Below are 22386 nucleotides of genomic sequence, written 5' to 3' on the forward strand. Positions count from 1 at the left end.
ATATATCCCACCTAATTATTTGAATAATCTTTTTCAAGATACACTGACATTTTTGAAAATTTTAAAGATCAATCTAAAAAAAAAAATACAAAGCAGGAATAATTCCTACAATAAAGTCCAAACCTCTTAGTTAGCATGACATTCAAGACCTGCCACCTGCCTTTCCAATTTTACCTCTCATTGCATCGCTCCATGTATGGTCAGTTCTCAATTATCTGGTAGTGAATTCATTCATTTTGATTTAATTGTGATTCAGGCACAGCAGGGAGCTGGGAAAGGTTCACCTTTCAAGCCAACTTTGTAGTTATAATTGGCCGTTACTGATTTCCTAGACCAAGCTGCCTTGAGCTTCTCTGGTTGACAGGAAGAGAGAAAGGCTTGGAGCTCTGCCTGTTCCAGCCTTCCCTTGCCAGGTTCACTCCAGGCTTGGCACTTCTCCTTTAGCCTAGGGTACCCAAGCAGGACTAATGGGCAGATCATGAGTTGATTGCAGTTTTGTTTTAAGTATGGTTTTACATGGCCACCTTCCTGATCTCCATTTGCTCATTTACTCTAATTGAGAACTGACAACTATGCCTGTGTTGTCTAATATTTTTTGCTTCTTTGCTTTTACTTTCACCCTGCTCGAAATGTCCTTCCTTTTCTGTTGTACTCTTACAATCCCTTTAACCCCTCAGAAAAAATTAAAAATACCTTCATTTCATTCCCTTTTCAATGTGTATTTTATTCTTACTGGTATCTTAGTTAGTGATTTTTTTTAAAACTGTATTTCCTACTACTGTATGTGTTAGTAACCACATTGATTTACTGTAGCAACCTTGTATTTGCAGAGATTAAACAACTAATAAAAGAGGTCAATCAGAGACTGAATGAATTATTGCTAAAGAAGATCTTTATTTGCTTTTTTTCACCATTAACATTTTACTTTTCAAAATTTAAGCACACTTACATGGACTTCCACCTAAAGTAGGATGAAACAAGACATACAGTCAAGGTCTAGGGATCATCTAGTATTTCTTACAGTGACATATTGAGGAATATCTTTTACTATAAACATCTAGAAATCATACAAATTATTTATAAATATTTCTTCATATATAAGAAAGTTTTATTTATTTCTATTCAGAATGTTCTGTATGTCATTAAAATATCTAATATTTATTGTTAGAAGTGAATAATTATTTCTTATCTATAGGCTCTTGTCACAGATTACATGCATATGAATGAACTATTAATACTTAATATAGCTCTAATTATCTTGAAGATGTTTTCCTACAGCTATATTTTATTCTTTCAGAAACAGATGGCTGAGATGAAACTACAATTTGAAAATGTCATCAAGGAAAATGAAAGGTAGATCAATTAACTGTTATTTTATTTTTGTCTTAGGTAACTTTTATTGTTACTTGGTACTTTATTCATGTAGTATACTGGTTTTGAATGTGGACTCTGGGGCCTGATGTCCTCTTTGACTCCTGGCTCCATTGGTTTCTAGGTATGTGACCTTGGACAGTTACTTAACCTCTTTGTGCTTCAGTTTCCTCATCTATAAATGGGAGATAATAGCAGAACCTGTTTCATAGAGCTGACTATAAAGGACAAAGTAAATGCTTAAAATAGGGTATATAATAAACACTTTATAAATGTTTAGTAATCATTAGTAGTAGAATAGCATGTAATATATAAATACATTAGGAAACATACCAATAGAAAGAAAGCCTGTCAGCCCACCATCCAGTTAAGAGCTAAAATGTTATCAGCACTGGTGCACCTATCCATGTTTTCTTTCCCTACGTCATCCCTCTCTTTCCCTCTGCCAGCAGTTAATACTGTCTTGAAATTTTATCATTCCCTAGCTTTAAAAATTTTTATCAATACATCTATACCTAAGGATATACTATTTTTATGTATTTTTTAAAACGCATATAAAACAGTATTATTTAGTCTTCTGAGACACACTGTTTTTCACTAAGTATCATGCGTAAATAGAATAATTTCAAGGGATGAAATTTCTGGGTTATAGGCCATGTGGTATTCAATTATGCAATATATTGCCAGCTTAATTTCCAAAGTGGCTATACCAATTTTCATCCCACAAGTGATATTTGTGAATTTTTATTGATCTGTATCTTTTATCAACACTTGCCCTTACCAGGTTTCTTAATTTTTATTATTTTGAGTCCTAAATAGTATTTCATTGTGTTTTTAATTTTCATTTTCTGAATACCAATATGTTCAACCATTTTTCATGTATTCGCTTACCCATGTGATTTCTCATGAAATGCACATTCATTTCTTTTCCCCATTTTCTATTCATCTTTCCCTTAGTAAATTTATATAATCTGTATTGTCGGTTTTTGTTGGTGTGCCAGTCAGTGTTAACCATAACCATTGTAGGCATTTCAAACAAGTAGAGACTTAGTCACTTTCCGTTAAAATGTAGGTAAGATCATTGGTTTTAGAGTCACACCACAGAGGCTGAGATGCTGTGGTCAGGAATTTATGCTGCTGTAGCCACCACTACAGCATCATTTCCATGAAGCTGAAAACTTGACACTGGAAAGTGGAGTATGGGTTGCTGATTTCAAGAACACTCAAGTCTACCAGTTTTGCTTGCCATCTATCATACCTGAAGGAAAATATTCCCAGCTCAGTTCCACCTTCCATATCCCCCTCAGGTGCCTCTCACTGCTGAAACGAATCCCATACATCACACCAGCTGCAAGAAGATTTGGGAAATACAGTTTTAGAATTTTAGTTACTGTAAAAGATGCTAGAATATGGAAAGGGATGTGAATGAACAGTGAGTGCCAGTGGCCCATTCATTGTGTTAGACAGTAGGTACATTTCAGATTCTTGTGCCTAGGTTGTAATATGTTTGATCAACAAAATTTTATTTTTTTTTAATTTTGAGGTAGTTGAATATATCTTATCTTTTCTCTTATGGTTGTTGATCTTTGTGTCTCTAACAAATCCTTTCAGCCTGTGGTCATAAAGATCTTCCCTTATGTTTTCTTTTTAAAATGTTAAGGGTTTTATTCTATTCCAAGTTTAATTTTGAAGGTTATGTAACTGGACTGAGATCTGATAGAACTTTTGTTGTTGACATAAAACTAAACCAAAAAAATTAAGAAATCTTTTTAAAGTTTGGCATTCCTTTGTTTGCATTCTTCTATGTAAATCTCTTAACTAGTTTTTCCATTTTTCTCACATATTTCTGGTTTTCTCCATGAAAAGTTTTCTAATTTTTTTATGATGCACTATTCTTTTTCAAAATAATTGTGAGACAGCCTATGATCTTCCTAGTAAAGAGTATTACTAAGATTTTTGAATCAGCAGTGTATGTAAGTGAAGTTTGTATTTTAATGTTTTGGGGATAATACGGTGTTACATGAATTAGCCAATGATTTAGTCGTTTCCTTTATTTGACTCTGTGCTCTTCCTTGTATGTCCAGGTCTTTTGAAACCAGTCCTCTAAAAATCTGCCTTTACCTTTTTAATAGTGCTGCAGTCATGGCTCATGAATGTATTTATTCTGAATATAATAGGGAAATGAGAAAAAATGGATCCTGAGCTTGTTAAAAGGCACTTTAAATAACTTGAAATGTTATCAGGTTTTAAAGTAAATTCTCTGTCTTTAGGGTAGTATCCTGCTTTTAAATAAGCATTGCTGTTAAGGACTGCAAAATCAGAAAGAGTTTATCATTTTTAAGGAAAATATTTTAGATATGATCAAGTCTGAATAATGGAAGCTAGCAGTGGCTTGGATTATACAGTAGTAGCAGTTCCACATTTTTGGGTCAGGGAAACATTCTACTACATTCTATATAGCTGAATATTACCTAGGAATTGATTACAAATAGAAAATAATGAAGTCATTTTATGAGACTTAGGAAAGGTGAAAAAAATATTTGTTATATCATCTTCATTTTTAGTCTATTCCTTGAAATTCAGTTCATGTTGAGAATATACTAGTTTTTATTTTGTTTTTGTCTTATTTTCTTTAATATCATATTTCCTTCTCATAACTTGCCAAAGGAAGGAAATTGGGTTATATAGTGAGTAAATATATGTACAGCACTGTCTGGCACTAAGTAAGTACTACTTTTTATTGTTATTATTTTTATTTTATTATTGAGGGTTTGAAAGACAATCATTGCCTCTATAAGAGCTATTTTCCCTTCTTTCATAGTTCATATAACCCTGATTTTTTTTCCAGTTTCATTGCGCTCAGAGGATATGAGCTTCTTCCACAATCTCAGGCGATAAATCTTTGATTATAAGCTAGTGCACATTTCTTTTTGTCAGGGATTGGTTTAAGTATAAACATGAGATTCACTTTTATCCAGTGAAGTAAGGGACAGTCTGTAGTAGTGCCACTGGGAAGATTTTTCTTGCTGATAAGAGAGACTGGCAAGAAGAAAACTTACCTCCTTTCAGTTCCTTGTCATTTTCAGTTCAGCTCAGTTGTGTCTGACTCTTTGCAACCCCATGTACTGCAGCATTTTAGAAAGTGTTATGTTGAAGCTGCTGTAGCTGTTTAATGCAAGGAGATGGGAAGAAGGGAAAGATGGGGAAACCTTTTGTCCTTAAATTACATTATTGAACTGCTGAAACAAATCTGGAGTCACTTACCTTCAGATTTAATATTTGGTGAAATAATAAAACATGCATCCAATAATTCATAAATATTTATTGAGTACTTACTAAATTGTTGTTGTTGTTCAGTTGATAAGTCATGTCCTTCTCTTTGCAAGCCCATGGACTATAGCACGTCAGACTTTTCCATCCTTCACCATCTCCCAGAGTTTGTTCAGACTCATGTCCATCGAGTCAAGTGATGCTATCGAGCCATCTCATCCTCTGTCTCCAGCTTCTCCTGCCCTCAGTCTTTTCCAGCATCAGGGTCTTTTCCAGTGAATGGGATCTTTGCATCAAGTAGCCAGAGTATTGGAACTTCACCTTCCGCATCAGTCTTTCCATTGAATATTCAGGGTTGATTTTCTTTAGGATGGGCTAGTTTGATCTCCTTGCTGTCCAGGGGACTCTCAAGAGTCTTCTCTAGCACCATAACTCGATAGCATCAATTCTTTGGTGCTCAGCCTTCTCTATGGTCGAGCTGTCACATCCATACATGACTACTAGAGAAACCATAGCTTTGACTATACAGACCTTAGTCAGCGAAGTGTTATCTCTGCTTTTTAATACAATGTCTAGGTTTGTCATAGCTTTCCTTCCAAGGAGCAAGCGTCTTTTAATTTCATGGCTGCAGTCATTGTCTGCAGTGATTTTGGAGCCCAAGAAAATAAAATCAGTCACTGCTTCCAGTTTTTCCCCCTATTTGCCATGAAGTGATGAGACTGAATGCCATGATCATAGTTTTTTGAATGTTGAGTTTTAAGCCAGCTTTTTCACTCTTCTCTTTCACCTCCATCAGCAGTAGGCTCTTTAGTTCCTCTTCACTTTCTGCAATTAGAGTGACATATCTGAGGTTGTTGATAATTTCTCCCAACAATCTTGATTCCAGCTTCTGAGCCATCCAGCCCAGCATTTCACATGATGTGCTCTGCATATACATTAAAGAAGCCAAGTGACAGTATACAGTCTTAATGTACTCCTTTCCCAATTTGGAACCAGTCCGTTGTTCCATGTCCGGTTTTAACTGTTGCTTCTTGTTCTGCATACAGGCTTCTCAGGAGACAGGTAAGGTGGTCTGGTATCCCCATCTCTTAAGAATTTTCCAATTGGTTGTAATCCACACAGTCAAAGGCTTTAATGTAGTCAGTGAAGCAGAAGTAGATGTTTTTTGGAATTGCCTTGATTTTTCTATGATCCAGCGGATGCTGACAATTTGATCTCTTGTTCCTCTGCCTTTTCTAAATCTAGCTTGTACGTCTGGAAGGTTTTGGTTCACGTAATACTGAAGCCTAGCTTGAAGTATTATGAGCATAATCTTGCTAGCATGTGAAATGAGTGCAGTTCTATGGTAGTTTGAACATTCTTTGGCATTGCCTTTCTTTGGGATTGGAATGAAAGCTCACCTTTTCCAGTACTGTGGCCACTGATGAGTTTTCCAAATTTGCTGACTTAATGGGTGCACCGCTTTAACAGCATCATCTTTTAGGGTTTTAAATAGCTTAGCTGGCATTCTGTCACCTCTACTAGGTTTGTTCATAGTAATGCTTCCTAAAGCCCACTTGCCTTCACACTCCAGGATGTCTGGCTTTAAGTGAGTGATCACACGATTGCAGTTATCTGGGTCATTAAGACCTTTTTTCTTTTTTTTTTTAGTAGTTTTTCTGTATGTTTGCGCCACCTCTTCTTAATCTCTTCTGCTCACTGTTTCTGTCCTTTGTTGTGTCCATCTTTGCATGAAATGTTTCCTTGGTATCTAATTTTCTTGAAGTGATCTGTAGTCTTTGCCATTCTATTGTTTTCCTCTTATTTCTTTGCACTGTTCACTTAAGAAGGCTTTTCTTTCTCTGCTATTCTCTGGAACTCTACATTCAGTTTGGTATCTTTTTCCCTTTCTCCTTTGCCTTTGCTTTCTTTTCTAATCTCAACTAGTTGTAAGGCCTCTTCAGACAGCTACTTTGCCTTTGTGCATTTCTTTTTTTGGGGGATGGTTTTGGTCACCACCTCTCATACAGAGTTATGAACCTCCATCCATAGTTCTTCAGGCACTCTGTCTACCAGATCTAATCCCTTGAATCTATTTGTCACCTCCACTGTATAATCATAAGGGATTTGATTTAGGCCATACCTGAATGGCCTAGTGGTTTTCCCTGCTCTCTTCAATTTAAGCCTGAATTTTGCAATAAGAAGCTCATGGTCTGAGCCCCACAGTCAGCTCCCAGAAGTGTTTGCTGACTGTATTGAGCTTCTCCATCTTCGACCACGAAGAATATAATCAATCTGATTTCTGTATTGACCATCTGGTGATGTTCATGTGTAGAGTCATCTCTGGTGTTGTTGGAATAGGGTATTTGCTATGACTGGTGCGTTCTCCTGGCAAAACTCTGTTAGTCTTTGTCCTGTTTCATTTTGTATTCCAAGGTGAAACTTGCCTGTTATTCCAGCCATCTCTTGACTTCCTACTTTTACTTTACCATCGCCTCTGATGAAAATGACTTTTTTGGGTGTTAATTCTAGAAGGTTTTGTAGGTCTTCATAGAACGTTTCGACTTCAGCTTCTTCAGCATTCGTGGTTGGGGCATAAACTTGGATTACTGTGATGTTGAATGGAAATGAACTGAGATCATTCTGTCATTTTTGAGATTGCTCCCAGGTACTGCATTTCAGACTCTTTATTGACTCTGAGGGCTACTCCATTTGTTCTAAGGCGTTCTTACCCACAGTGGTAGTTATAATATACTTATATGGTCATCTGAATTAAATTTGCACGTTCCCATCCATTTTAGTTCACTGATTGCTAAAATGTCGATGTTCACTCTTGCCATCTCCTGTTTGACCGCTTCCAATTTACCTTGATTCATGGACCTCACATTCCAGGTTCCTATGTAGTATTGTTCTTTACAGCTTCGGACTTTACTTTCACCACCAGATGCATCCACAGCTGAGCAACATTTCCACTTAGGTCAGCCTCTTCATTCTTTCTGGAACTGTTTCTCTGCTCTTCCCCAGTAGCCTTTGGACACCTACCAACCTTGGGGGCTCATCTTCCGGTGTCATATCTTTTTGCCTTTTGATTGTGTTCATCAAGTTCTCAAGGCAAGAATACTGAAGTGGTTTGCCATCCCCTTCTCCAATGGGCCACATTTTGTGAGAACTCTCCACCATGACCCGTCCATCTTCAGTAGCCCTGCAAGATGTGACTCATATTTTGCTTGAGTTACACAAAGCTGAGACCCATGAGGTCATTTTGATTAGCTTTCTGTGATTGTGATTTTCATTCTCTTGGCTGTGGGATTATAAATCTTGCTTCCTGATGGGAGGGACTGGCTGTGGGGAAAACTGGGTCTGGCTCTGGTGGGCAGAGCCATGCTCAGTAAATCTTTAATCCAATTGTCTGTTGATGCATGGGCTGTGCTTCCTCCCTGTTAGTTGTTTGGCCTGAGGTGACCCAGTTGTAGAGTTGCATGCTCTATGATAAGGCTACTCGCATGAAAGTGAAAGTTGCTCAGTCATGTCCGACTCTTTGCAACCCCATGGACTATACAATCCATGGAATTCTCCAGGCCAGAATACTAGAGTGGGTAGCCTTTCCCTTCTCCAGAGGATCTTCCTAACCCAGGGATGGAACCCAGGTCTGCCACATTGCAGATGTATTCTTTACCAGCTGAGCCACAAGGGAAGCCCGGTAAGGCTACTGGTAAGGCCACTGTTGCTGCTGCTGCTAAGTCGCTTCAGTCGTGTCCGACTCTGTGCGACTCCGTAGACGGCAGCCTACCAGGCTCCCCTGTCCCTGGGATTCTCCAGGCAAGAACACTGGAGTGGGGTGCCATTTCCTTCTCCAGTGCATGAAAGTGAAAAGTGAAAGTAAAGTCGCTCAGTCATGTCTGACTCTTAGCGACCCCATGGACTGCAGCCCACCAGGCTCCTCCGTCCATGGGATTTTCCAGGCAAGAGTACTGGAGTGGGTTGCCATTGCCTTCTCCAGTGCATGAAAGTGAAAAGTGAAAGTAAAGTCACTCAGTCGTGTCTGACTCTTAGCGACCCCATGGACTGCAGCCCACCAGGCTCCTCCGTCCATGGGATTTTCCAGGCAAGAGGACTGGAGTGGGGTGCCATTGCCTTCTCCGGTAAGGCCACTGGCAGCCTCCAAAAGAACTTATACCAACATGCACCTTTCAGGACTGCGGCTGCCACTGCCACTATCACCACAGAAAGCCACTGCTGACCCACACCTCTCCAGGAGACCCTCAAACACTCATAGGCAAGTCTTGCTCAGTCTCCTGTGGGGTCGCTGCTCCTCTCCCCTGGGTCCTGGTATGCACAAGATTTTGTTTTTGCCCTCCAAGAGTTTGTTTCCCTCAGTCCTGTGGAAGTTCTGTTATCAAATCCTGCTGTCTTTCCAAATTAGATTCTCTGGGCATTCCCAGTCTCTTTGCCAGGTCCCCAGGTTGAGAAGTATATCATTAGTGTGTGTTGATAATAGCCTATGAACACAAAGTACTAGATGTTATATATTTGAAATTTGGGAGAAAAGAGTTCTTGTATATATTTATTAAAAAAAAAAAATGAAGCCACTATTTTTCAGTACTTGTCCAAAAATGTTATTCTGTACTCAAAAACTTTATTTAATAGCAGAAGATGAATACATTTGCTCTCTTTTCCAATCAAAGAAAAGATATCTCTGGAATTCCATGGTAAACACTGCTCTTCTAGTGCTAATTTATATCTATATACTGTGAGGAAAACCATCCTCTTTACTTAAAGTTTAATGTTTTTCTTTCTAATAATCTCAGAGGTATACCTCTCATATAAACTCAGAGGTATCCTAATTTCTGTATATGTCTCTGTTTATGATAAGTCTGTGTTTGTATATTTCTGTATATATATGTCTCTTACCACACCCCCCATAATTACTAGTCTCCAGTCACACTGGTCATCTTACTGGCTTCCTTAAGATGAATCAAGGCAAATTGGAAGTGGTCAAATGAGATGGCAAGGGTGAACGTCGACATTCTAGGAATCAGTGAACTAAAATGGACTGGAATGGGTGAATTTAACTCAGATGACCATTATATCTACTACTGTGGGCAGGAATCCCTCAGAAGAAATGGAGTAGCCATCATGGTCAACAAAAGAGTCTGAAATGCAGTACTTAGATGCAATCTCAAAAACGACAGAATGATCTCTGTTCGTCTCCAAGGCAAACCATTCAATATCACAGTTATGCAAGACTATGCCCCAACCAATAACACTGAAGAAACTGAAGTAGAACAGTTTTATGAAGACCTACATGACCTTTTAGAACTAACACCCAAAAAAGATGTCCTTTTCATGATAGGGGACTGGAATGCAAAAGTAGGAAGTCAAGAAACACCTGGAGTAACAGGCAAATTTGGCCTTGGAATGTGGAATGAAGCAGGGCAAAGACTAATAGAGTTTTGCCAAGAAAATGCACTGGCCATAGCAAACACCCTCTTCCAACAACACAAGAGAAGACTCTACACAAGACTCTACAGATGGTCAATACCAAAATCAGATTGATTATATTCTTTGCAGCCAAAGATGGAGAAGCTCTATACAGTCAACAAAAACAAGACCAGGAACTGACTGTGACTCAGATCATGAACTCCTTATTACCAAATTCAGACTTAAATTGAAGAAAGTAGGGAAAACCGCTAGACCATTCAGGTATGACCTAAATCAAATCCCTTAGGATTATACAGTGGAAGTGAGAAATAGATTTAAGGGCCTAGATCTGATAGATAGAGTGCCTGATGAACTATGGATGGAGGTTCGTGACATTGTACAGGAGACAGGGATCAAGACCATCGCCATGGAAAAGAAATGCAAAAAAGCAAAATGGCTGTCTGGGGAGGCCTTACAAATAGCTGTGAAAAGAAGAGAGGCGAAAAGCAAAGGAGAAAAGGAAAGATATAAGCATCTGAATGCAGAGTTCCAAAGAATAGCAAGGAGAGAGAAGAAAGCCTTCCTCAGTAATCAATGCAAAGAAATAGAGGAAAAGAACAGAATGGGAAAGACTAGAGATCTCTTCAAGAAAATTAGAGATACCAAGGGAACATTTCATGCAAAGATGGGCTTGATAAAGGACAGAAATGGTATGTACCTAACAGAAGCAGAAGATATTAAGAAGAGGTGACAAGAATACGCGGAAGAACTGTACAAAAAAGATCTTCATGACCCAGATAATCATGATGATGTGATCACTAATCTAGAGCCAGACATCTTGGAATGTGAAGTCAAGTGGGCCTTAGAAAGCATCACTACGAACAAAGCTAGTGGAGGTGATGGAATTCCAGTTGAGCTATTTCAAATCCTGAAAGATGATGCTGTGAAAGTACTGCACTCAATATGCCAGCAAATTGGGAAAACTCAGCAGTGGCCACAGGACTGGAAAAGGCCAGTTTTCATTGCAATCCCAAAGAAAGGAAATGACAAAGAATGCTCAAACTACCGCACAGTTGCACTCATCTCACATGCTAGTAAAGTAACGCTCAAAATTCTCCAAGCCAGGCTTCAGCAATACGTGAACCGTGAACTCCCTGATGTTCAAGCTGGTTTTAGAAAAGGCAGAGGAACCAGAAATCAAATTGCCAACATCCGCTGGATCATGGAAAAAGCAAGAGAGTTCCAGAAAAACATCTATTTGTGCTTTATTGACTATGCCAAAGCCTTTGACTGTGTGGATCACAAGAAACTGTAGAAAATTCTGAAAGAGATGGGAATACCAGACCACCTAACCTGCCTCTTGAGAAATCTCTATGCAGGTTAGGAAGCAACAGTTAGAACTGGACATGGAACAACAGACTGGTTCCAAATAGGAAAAGGAGTACGTCAAGACTGTATATTGTCACCCTACTTATTTAATTTCTATGCAGAGTACATCATGAGAAAGGCTGGGCTGGAAGAAACACAAGCTGGAATCAAGATTGCTGGGAGAAATATCAATAACCTCAGATATGCAGATGACACCACCCTTATGGCAGAAAGTGAAGAGGAACTAAAAAGCCTCTTGATGAAAGTGAAAGTGGAGAGTGAAAAAGTTGGCTTAAAGCTCAATATTCAGAAAACGAAGATCATGGCATCCAGTCCCATCACTTCATGGGAGATAGATGGAGAAACAGTGGAAACAGTGTCAGACTGTATTTTTCTGGGCTCCAAAATCACTGCAGATGGTGATTGCAGCCATGAAATAAAAAGACGCTTACTCCTTGGAAGAAAAGTTATGACCAACCTAGATAGTATATTCAAAAGCAGAGACATTACTTTGCCGACTAAAGTCCGTCTAGTCAAGGCTATGGTTTTTCCTGTGGTCATGTATGGATGTGAGAGTTGGACTGTGAAGAAGGCTGAGCGCCGAAGAATTGATGCTTTTGAAGTGTGGTGTTGGAGAAGACTCTTGAGAGTCCCTTGAACTGCAAGGAGATCCAACCAGTCCCTTCTGAAGGAGATCAACCCTGAGTGTTCTTTGGAAGGAATGATGCTAAAGCTGAAACTCCAGTACTTTGGCCACCTCATGCGAAGAGTTGACTCATTAGAAAAGACTCTGATGCTGGGAGGGATTGGGGGCAGGAGGAGAAGGGGATGACTGAGGATGAGATGGCTGGATGGCATCACTGACTCGATGGACGTAAGTGTGAGTGAACTCCGGGAGATGGTGATGAACAGGGAGGCCTGCCGTGCCACAGTTCATGGGGTTGCAAAGAGTCGGACATGACTGACCGACTGAACTGAACTGAGTCACACTGGTCATCTTACTGGCTTCCTTAAAACTGGCACATGAATGTGAAAGTTGCTCAGTCGTGTCCGACTCTTTGTGACCCCATGGACTGACTATACAGCCCGTGGAATTCTCCAGGCCAGAATACTGGAGTGGGTAGCCTTTCCCTTCTCCAGGGGATCTTCCCAACCCAGGGATCAAACCCAGGTCTCCTGCATTGCAGGCGGAATCTTTACCAGCTGAGCCACAGGGGAAGCCCAAGAATACTGGAGTGGGTAGCCTATCCTTTTTCCAACAGATCTTCCTGACCCAGGAATTGAACCGGGGTCTCCTGCATTATTGCAGGCGGATTCTTTACCAACCTAGCTATCAGGGAAGCCTAAAACTGGCAAATCAGTTTCTACTAGAAGCCCTTTTGCCTATCAGTATTTCTTCTGCCTGGAATGTTCTTCTCCAGACCTACACAGGACTGTCTTCTTCTCTTCGATCAGGAAGGCATTCTTTGACCACATTATCCAGTAGTACTCCTCCTCCCAACTTTCATTTTTCTATTAGCCAGTTTTATTTGTGATACCTATTGCTACCTGAAATTATTTATTTGCCTATCATTTTTCTACTAAAATGTATCCTTCATGAGCAGCGGCCTTTGTCTATTCTGTTTACCATAGTACACCAAACATTGAAAGTGCTTGATATGTATTAAATGTTCAAATAATATTTTGGGGTGGATGATTGCAAATGTTAGGATCATAAGCACCTACATATGGGAACACATTTGGCTCTTTTTGCTTCAAGAAATAGAAACAGGTCATTCTAAGGAGGAACCTAACCTGCATGATAAGGAGGAACATGGAATACAACTAAAATTAGGAAACATTGGGACCATCTCTGAGGATATGATGCTTTTATTAGTTGTCTTATACAGACTATGTGGTCCCTCTCAGTAGTAGCACCCCTCTCATATAGCTGCTGCTCCTACTCTTTTAACCAAAAAGCTGATTCTCTGTTCTTTAGTCAAATCCTGAAGGTACCCATTCTTGGTACTTTGGTTGGTTTAAATAATGGTCAGTACTTCTATTTGTCAGAGTACTTGATGTCAGTCAGTCTATGATAAGGCTATCCTTGAGAAATATGCAAAACTTTAGTCTAATTATAAATGTCTCTATGTAAAGAATATCCTATGCTATTCCCCAGATCATGAGCTATTGTCAAGGATTACTTAAGTCTGAGCACAGCAGACAATGTAACTATAACACTTCCAGTTATAATTGTTGATGACATCACTCTGGTTTGAAAAGCCTTAAGTGAGAGGATGAAAATTGAGCAGATCCTTTAAGAATGAGCAGGAGTTCATCAAATGAAAATCTGTATGTTTATTAAAGTACAGATCATTTACAGTGGCCATATCCCAGCATATTTATATAGGGAATTATGCACAAGACTGAAATAGTGGGCAGAGACCAGATAGTATAAGACCTTGCATGCTCATTTCAGTTCAGTTCAGTCACTCAGTTGTGTCCAACTCTTTGCGACCCCAGGGACTGCAACACGCCAGGCCTCCCTGTCCATCACCAACTCCTGGAACCTGCTCAAACTCAGGTCTATCAAGTCAATGATGCCATCCAACCATCTCATCGTCTGTCGTCCCCTTCTCCTCCTGCCTTCAGTATTTCTCAGCATCAGTGTCTTTTCAAATGAGTCAGTTCTTCACATCAAGTGGCCAAAGTATTAGAGTTTCAGCTTCAGGATCAGTCCTTGCAATGAATATTCAGGACTGATCTCCTGTAGGATTGACTGGTTGGATCTCCTTGCTGTCCAAGGGACTCTCAAGAGTCTTCTCCAATACCATAGTTGAAAAGCCTCAATTCTTCGGCACTCAGCTTTCTTTATCCAACTCTCACATCCAAACATGACTGCTGGAAAGACCATAGCTTTGACTACACAGACCTTTGTTGGGAAAGTAATGTCTCTGCTTTTTAATATGCTGTCTAGATTGCTCATAACTCTTCTTCCAAGGACCAAGTCTTTTAATTTCATGGCTGTGGTCACCATTTGCAGTGATTTTGGAGCAAAATAAACAGTTTTTCCACTGTTTCCCCATCTATTTGCCATGAAGTGATGGGACCGGATGCCATGATCTTCGTTTTCTGAATGTTGAGCTTTAAGCCAACTTTTTCACTCTCCTCTTTCACTTTCATCAAGAGGCTTTTTAGTTCCTCTTCACTTTCTGCTATAAGGGTGTTATCATCTGCATATCTGAGGTTATTGATATTTCTCCCAGCAATCTTGATTCCTGCTTGTGCTTCATGCAGCCTAGCATTTTGCATGATGTACTCTGCATATAAGTTAAGTAAGCAGGGTGACAGTATACAACCTTGAGGTACTCCTTTCCCAGTTTGGGAACCAGTTTGTTGTTCGATGTCTGGCACTAACTATTGCTTCTTGACCTGCATACCAATTTCTCAGGAGGCAGGTCAGGTGGTCAGGTATTCCCATCTCTTTTAGAATTTTCTGCAGTTTGTTGTGATCCACACAGTCAAAGGCTTTGGCATAGTCAATAAAGCAGAAGTAGATGTTTTTTCTGGAACTCTCTCTCGCTATTTCGATGATCCAACGGGTCTTGGCAGTTTGATCTCTGGTTCCTCTGCCTTTTCTAAATCTAGCTTGAACATCTGGAAGTTCACGGTTCAGGTACTATTGAAGCCTGGCTTGGAGAATTTTGAGCATTACTCTGCTAGCTTGTGAGATGAGTGTAATTGTGCAGTAGTTTGAACATTCTTTGGAGTTACCTTTCTGTGGGATTGAAATGAAAATTGACTTTTTCCAGTCCTGTGGCCACTGCTGAATATATGCACAGTCAGGGAATTTAAACTTGTACTACAGATGGTGTAGAGAGCTCTTCAGGGATTATAAACAGAGGAGAGTGTACTATTGAAGGATTGTACTCAGTGGCACTTCAGAATTTGAAAATTCCATTTTTTTCTGGGAAGAAGATATGTATGAGTCCCTGTAGAAGCCGAAGGGGAAGCAGCAGTTGTAGTTACCAGACTGCTCTGTATTGATCCCCACAGGAGACACTGCCCCATGGTGGTGATGTCAGTACCTTTGCCCAGAGAGCCTGGACTTAACGACGAATGAAGTCTGTAAGGCGAGGGGAGGCTTTAGGGGAGTTGCACAAGGCAGTTGTCTAGAATGTTTTGTGATTGTGTTTGTCTTACTCTCTCTTCTCTCTTACAGAGTTCTAAAATTCACTAACACTATTCCCTCTTCCTTTCTCTATTTTTAAAGATCTACAAAATTGAGATGTAGCTGTAGGGAATAGCAGATTAATAAGATTAATTAGATTAATAAGCAGCAATTTTTATTTTTAGTATTGTGTAAAAGAAATGGTGCATCTGACTATCCATGAAAAATTCAGTTCAAAAACAAACTGTTAGAATTGTTTGATTCATCTTTGTCCACTCGAAAGATTTAGAAAGTTGTCTTGCCTAGTTATAATTGGTTAAAGTTTCAGAACTGCAATTTCTGACTGGGTAATTTTCCTAGTATTAGTACTTTAATCTGTCTGGAGCTCAGTTTCTTTTTTTTTTTTTAATTTGAAGTATAGGTGATTTACAATGCTGTGCCAGTCTCTACTGTACAGCCAGATGACTCAGTTATAAACATATATACATTCTTTTTTTATATTCTTTTCCATTATGATTTATCACAGAATTTTGCAAACAGTTCCCTGTGCCATACATTGGGTTGCTTATTCATTCTAAATGTAGTAGTTTGCATCTACCTACCCCAAACTCCCAGGACATCCCGCCTTTCTCCCTCTTGGCACCCACAAGTCTGTTCTCTATGTCTGTGAGTCTGTTTCTGTTTTGTAGATAGATTCATTTGTGCCATATTTTAGATTTCACATATAAATGATGTCTTATGGTATTTGTCTGTCTTGTTCTGACACGTAGTGTAATCTCCAGTTGCATCCATGTTGCTGCAAATGGCATTATTTCATTCTTTTCTATCTTACTACTTGCAGTATTGTTCAGAAGATATTTAAAAAGCATGTAGTATAATCATAAAAATATACAGACAATAAAACTAGAATCCAGTCTCAATCCCTCATTTCATAGATTAAGAAACTGAGTTTTACCTCGTATGTATTCCAATTAGCATCTCATTATGTATAGGTACCACATTTTCCTTAGCCATGCATCTGTTGATGGACATTTAGGTTGTTTCCATGTTTTGGCTATTGTAAACAGTGAAGCTATGAACATAGAGGTGCATGTATCTTTTCGAGTTAATAGTTTTGACCAGGCATATTGCCGGGAATGGGATAGATAGATCATATGGTAATTCTGTTTGTAGTTTTCTGAAGAATCTTCATACTGTTTTCTGTAGTGGCTGTATCAACTTGCATTCCCATCAGCAACATACGAGGTAAAACTCAATTTCTTAATCTGTGAAATGAGGGATTGGGACTGGATTTCACTTTTAGTGTCTGTATATTTTTATGATTATACTACATGCTTTTTAAATATCTTTTGAGCTAATACTGCAAGTGGTAAGGTAGAAAAATAATAAAAATAAATAAATAAAAGGCATAGATACATAGTAATTTAATGTGAAGTACCATATTATAGTCAGAAACACTGTTACTTTTTAAATTCAGTCATATGGTACCTAGCATAAAATATAGTACAGATCCTCTTTCCTTCTAGATCAATAGTCAGTCTGTAGATTGAAAGACAACAAAATGCGTACAACATGCATACTTTAAAAGTTTTTACTTTGACTTAATATGAATGTGCACTTATTTCATTTTTTATATAATGCCTAAGCTGAGTGCAGAAGAATTGATGCTTTTGAACTATGAAGAGAAGACTCTTGAGAGTCCCTTGGACTGCAAGGAGATCCAACCAGTCCATTCTAAAGGAGATCAGTCCTGGGTGTTCATTGGAAGGACTGATGTTGAAGCTGAAACTCCAATACTTTGGCCACCTGATGCAAAGAGCTGACTCATTTGAAAAGACCCTGATGCTGGGAAAGATTGAGGGCAGGAGGAGAAGGGGACGACGGAGGATGAGATGGTTGGATGGCATCACTGGCACAATGGACATGGGTTTGGGTGGACTCCGGGAGTTGGTGATGGACAGGGAGGCCTGGCATGCCGCGGTTCATGGGGTTGCAAAGAGTCGGACATGACTGAGCAACTGAACTGAAGATCTTTACTTTGAGTAAGACTACTGATTATAGTTCTTTGTTGTCTTTTACACATAAAGCATGGAGAATAATTCGTTCTTTATAGCTTCCAGTTTCAGTTTCTTTGAAGAAGAGTGAGAACTTAGAGATCCTTTTGATCTCCTTTTGATCCTCTGATTTCATAATTCCTCTGACTTTTTATAATTATTTTACCTACCTCTAATTCAACAGCAGCTATTTAATAACTCATCTTTATTGAGCCTTTCATATTCAGCTTATGTTTCATAGAAAAAAACCCAGCTCTTTTGTACTTTTGTTCATTTTGGGTCATATTTAATTATATTGTACAATTATAATAACAGTTTATGGCAGATATAGTAGATTGACTTAACATCTGTTCCACCCTCCTTTATTATAGTATACCTTCTTGTACTGCAGAGTCTGGAAAATCAAAATCTAGTTCAGAATGTGAATTGAGTTCTGCTAATGATAAGCACATGTAAATGACCTAAATCAGGAGATAAGTAGGAGGAAAGCATTATCTGGGAATCTGTTTTTGTGGATGAGAATCTAACAAGTGTAGTGTGGCCCTAGCGCCAATAATTCTTGCAACTGCTTCTGTCAAAGCTAAGTCAGGGTGTTCCTGCAGGCGTTACCACTGGCAGTACTTCCTGATCCCAGGATCTCAGCTAAAGAGGTGTGTTCCTAGAATCAGCATATCTGCTTCCTGATTGTCCAGCTTCCTAATCATGGTCTGTGTGGTCTCAGCAAAACAATTCTGCAATATAAACCATAAGATTGACTTTTTTTTTTAAGCACTTGCACGAGAAAATAGAGATCAGCTAATTGATGGTGACTGCAGACAAAGCAACTATGCAGAGAAATGTGGTTCTACTGTTATTAATAAGAATAACACTATTTATTTTCACAAACATTTATGTGATTTCATTTCTCCTCTTACTGTGAAACCATCCAAATGCAAGGAAACTTACTCCTTTTTCTTTTTTCTACCATTCTTACATTTTGACTTGGTTGTATATTTGAATAAATGCACCTAGGACCAGAACTCTCTTACTATCTTGTACATAATAGCTCTTCAAATGTTTTGCGCATGTGTGCTCAGTTGTGTCCGACTCTTTGCAGTCCTGTGGGCTGTAGCCCTCCACACTCTGTCCGTGGGATTTTTCAGCAAGAATACTGGAGTGGGTTGACATTTCCTCCTCAGGGATCTTCCCAACCCAGGGATTGAACTGCATCTCCTCATCTCCTGCATTGGCATGCAGGTTCTTTGCCACTGATCCACTTGGGAAGCCCCCAAATGTTTGTTGAACCTACTTAAATTGTTGTAGCTGTTTAGCTGCTAAGTCGTGTCTGATTCTTTAGCAACACCATGGACTGTAGCCTGCCAGGCAACTCTGTGATAGTATTTTCCAGGCAAGAATACTGGAGTGAGTTGCCATTTCCTTCTCCAGGGAATCTTTCTTACCCAAGGATTGAACCCACTTCTCCTACGTTACAGGTAGATTCTTTACCACTGAGCCACCAAGGAAGCCCTTACTTAAATTATTAATATCTAATTTTCAAGATTCAGTAACCATACATAGGAAGTAATGCTTTGAAAAAGATTCCTTAAAAATCTTTGCATTACTTAAATGACTTTATTTTTTCAATTATACTGCTAAGATCTTTGGAGAATTCTATAACATGTATTTACTTAGTATTTATAAATATTATTACATTATATATTATTTCTAAGAAAACAAGGGCAAAAATAAGAGAGATAAAAAAGATACAAAGAGCAAAGAACAAGTTTGAGTGTATATATATATATATATTTTTTTTCTGCTTCTATTACTCATATATGAACCAACAGGAATATACTATGTTTTCAAGACCCATAAAACATTTTAATAAACATGAACTGCAAACCCTGTCCATCATATAAATGCATACATACAAATTAAGCATAAATCACATCATAAATTAGAAATAACAGTATGTGGGCGTAAAGAATTTCTCTTAACTACATTTTCAACTAACTCCTGATATAAAGAGGGATTGAAAATTAAAATTAAAAACTGCATAAAATCAACAGCATTATCAGACTAGTGAGATGCACCCAAACTAGTGCTCAGAACATGTTTAATTAATTGTAAACAAGTTAATTGAGAGTTTTGTTTGCAGTAGTGGCATCAGACTTCTGAGAAAAACTGGAGAATCCGGACAAATACTAGATCTTGACAAAAATTTGACAATAATCAAATCTGTTTAAATGAATTGGTGTCACTGTAGAATTGTAGAGCAAAGACCTGGAAAAGAAAGAATGCAGGGATGTGAATCTGTTTTGGGGTTACTTTTTGCTGGATGTATCTCCCTATGTTAGAAGAAGTGAGGAGAGGTTGAAAATTGAGCAGAGCTTGAAGCAAATTAATGGAGCAAGAGAAATAAAAAGTGAAATTCAGGGCCCATCAGACTTGAGGGTGAGTGGCTCAGGAACATCCAGGCTTTGAAGTTAAAGATGACTCCCTCAAAATAAACTACTCCCAAAAAGAACTGAAACATGACTCTGAATTATCTGAATCTTTGATGTTGGTACAGCATAATCAGGGATTGATAATATCCCTTGCCACCTGAAAAAAAAAAAAAAGAAAAGGAAGTCTTTTAGAAAAAAATAACATCGTTGCTAGGCCTCAAAGTATCTCTGTAATTTTTGGTGATATCTGGCTCATATCTGGTGTAAAAAGAGCTAGTAGCAGTAAGATTGAAGACAACATGGTTGAAAAAAATCATAAAAAACAGTATGCAATAGAAACAGACTCACAGGTTTGGTCTTTAAAACAACTGTGAACTATGTTAAATGAGATAAGACACAGTTTTGAGAATTTCTATAAAAGAACTAAAAACTCTTAAAGGACCAAATGGAGATTGCAGAACTAGAGAAAATGCAGTTAATGAAAATGAGACAAATGAGATATTACTGAAGATTCAATGGAATGCAACCCAAGTCAGAAGAAAATATTCAGAATGAAAACAATATTCAGAAGAGAAGGGGATAGAAAATGCAAAACAAAAGCTAAGAAACATATGGGATACAGTGAAAAGAACTGAAATTTGTATAGCTTGAGTTCCAGAGAAGGCAGAGAGACATCAGTCCCCAAATTAAAGACACACCATGTGTCATGAGCAGGATAATACAAAAGTACTATACCTAGGTACATTATTAAGAAGTAATAGAAAACCAAAGACAAAAAATCAAGCAGGTAGAGATTATCTTCACAGTAGCAGTAATACCATATTAACTGACTTCTCAACAAAACTACTGGAAAACAGGAGACAGTGGAATATTTCTTTTAATTAATATATTTGTTTTAATTGCAAGCTAACTGCTGTACAATATTGTGGTGGTTTCTGCCGTACATCGACAGGAAGCAGGCATGAGTGCATATGTGTCTCACAGTCCTGAACCCCTCCTCCCACATCCTTCCCCACCCCACCCCTCTGGGTTGTCCCAAAGCACCAGCTTTAGGTGCCCTGCTTTGTTCATCAAATTTGCACTGGTCTTCTGTTTTACATATGGTAGTATGCATGTTTCAATGCTATCCCACCCCACCCTCACCTTCTCCCACAGAGTCCAAAAGTCTGTTCCTTACATCTGTGTCTCTTTTGCTGTCTTGCATATAGGATTATTGTTACCATCTTTCTAAATTCCATATATATGCATTAATATCCTGTATTGGTGTTTCTCTTTCTGACTTACTTTACTCTGTATAATAGGCTCCAGTGTCATCCACATCATTAGAACTGACTCAAATGCATTCTTTTTTATAGCTAAGTAATAGTCCATTGTGCATATGTACTACAGCTTCCTTATCCATTTGTCTGATGATGGACATCTAGGTTCCCTCCATGTCCTAGCTAGTAAACAGTGCTGCAGTGAACACTGGGGTACATGTGTCTCTTTCAATTCTGGTTTCTTCAGTGTGTGCCCAGCAATAGGATTGCTGGGGTCATATGGCAGTTCTATTTCTAGTTTTTTAAGGAATCTCCACACTGTCTTCCATAGTGGCTGTACTAGTTTGCATTCCCACCAACAGTGTAAGAGGGTTCCCTTTTCTCCACACCCTCTCCAGCATTTATTGTTTGTAGACTTTTTGATGGCAGCCATTCTGACCGGTGTGAGATGGTACCTCATTGTGGTTTTGATTTGCATTTCTCTGATAATGAGTGATGTTCAGCATCTTTTCATGTGTTTGTTAGCCATCTGTATGTCATCTTTGGAGAAATGTCTGTTTAGTTCTTTGGCCCATTTTTGAGTGGGTCATTTATTTTTCTGGTATCAAGCTGCATGAGCTGCTTGTATATTTTGGCAATTAATTCTTTGTGAGTTGCTTTGTTTGCTCTTATTTTCTCCCATTCTGAAGGCTGCCTTTTCACCTTGCTTATAGTTTCCTTCATTGTACAAAAGCTTTTAAGTTTAATTAGATCTTAGATCCCATTTGTTTATTTTCATTTTTATTTCCATTACTCTGGAAGGTGGCTTATAGAGGATCTTGATGTGATTTATGTCAGAGAGTGTTCTGCCTATGTTTTCCTCTAAGAGTTTTATAGTTTCTGGTCTGACATTTAGATCTTTAATCCATTTTGAATTTATCTTTGTATGGTGTTAGAAAGTATTCTAGTTTCATTCTTTTACAGGTGGTTGACCAGTTTTCCCAGCATCTCTTGTTAAAGAGATTGACAGTGGAATATTTTTAAAGTACTGAAAGAAAAACTGTTAATATACAGTTTTTTTACCCAGTGAAATATCCTTTAGAAGAAAG

The 22386-nt window shown here is 38.5% G+C and overlaps 1 protein-coding gene across 2 annotated transcripts in view; it reads left to right on the forward strand.

Moving 5' to 3' along the window:
- The window catches only part of SCLT1 (sodium channel and clathrin linker 1), a 245289-nt gene that overhangs the window by 44981 nt on the left and 177922 nt on the right, over nt 1-22386 (forward strand). For both annotated transcript variants that reach the window (XM_040250523.1, XM_040250522.1), the window contains exon 5: nt 1298-1353. In XM_040250523.1, the coding sequence (XP_040106457.1) occupies nt 1298-1353 (56 nt within the window). The remainder of the gene's footprint in view (nt 1-1297; nt 1354-22386) is intronic.

The sequence above is a fragment of the Oryx dammah genome, unplaced genomic scaffold (genome assembly GCF_014754425.2).
Source record: "Oryx dammah isolate SB20612 unplaced genomic scaffold, SCBI_Odam_1.1 HiC_scaffold_12, whole genome shotgun sequence".
Lineage (NCBI taxonomy): Eukaryota > Metazoa > Chordata > Mammalia > Artiodactyla > Bovidae > Oryx > Oryx dammah.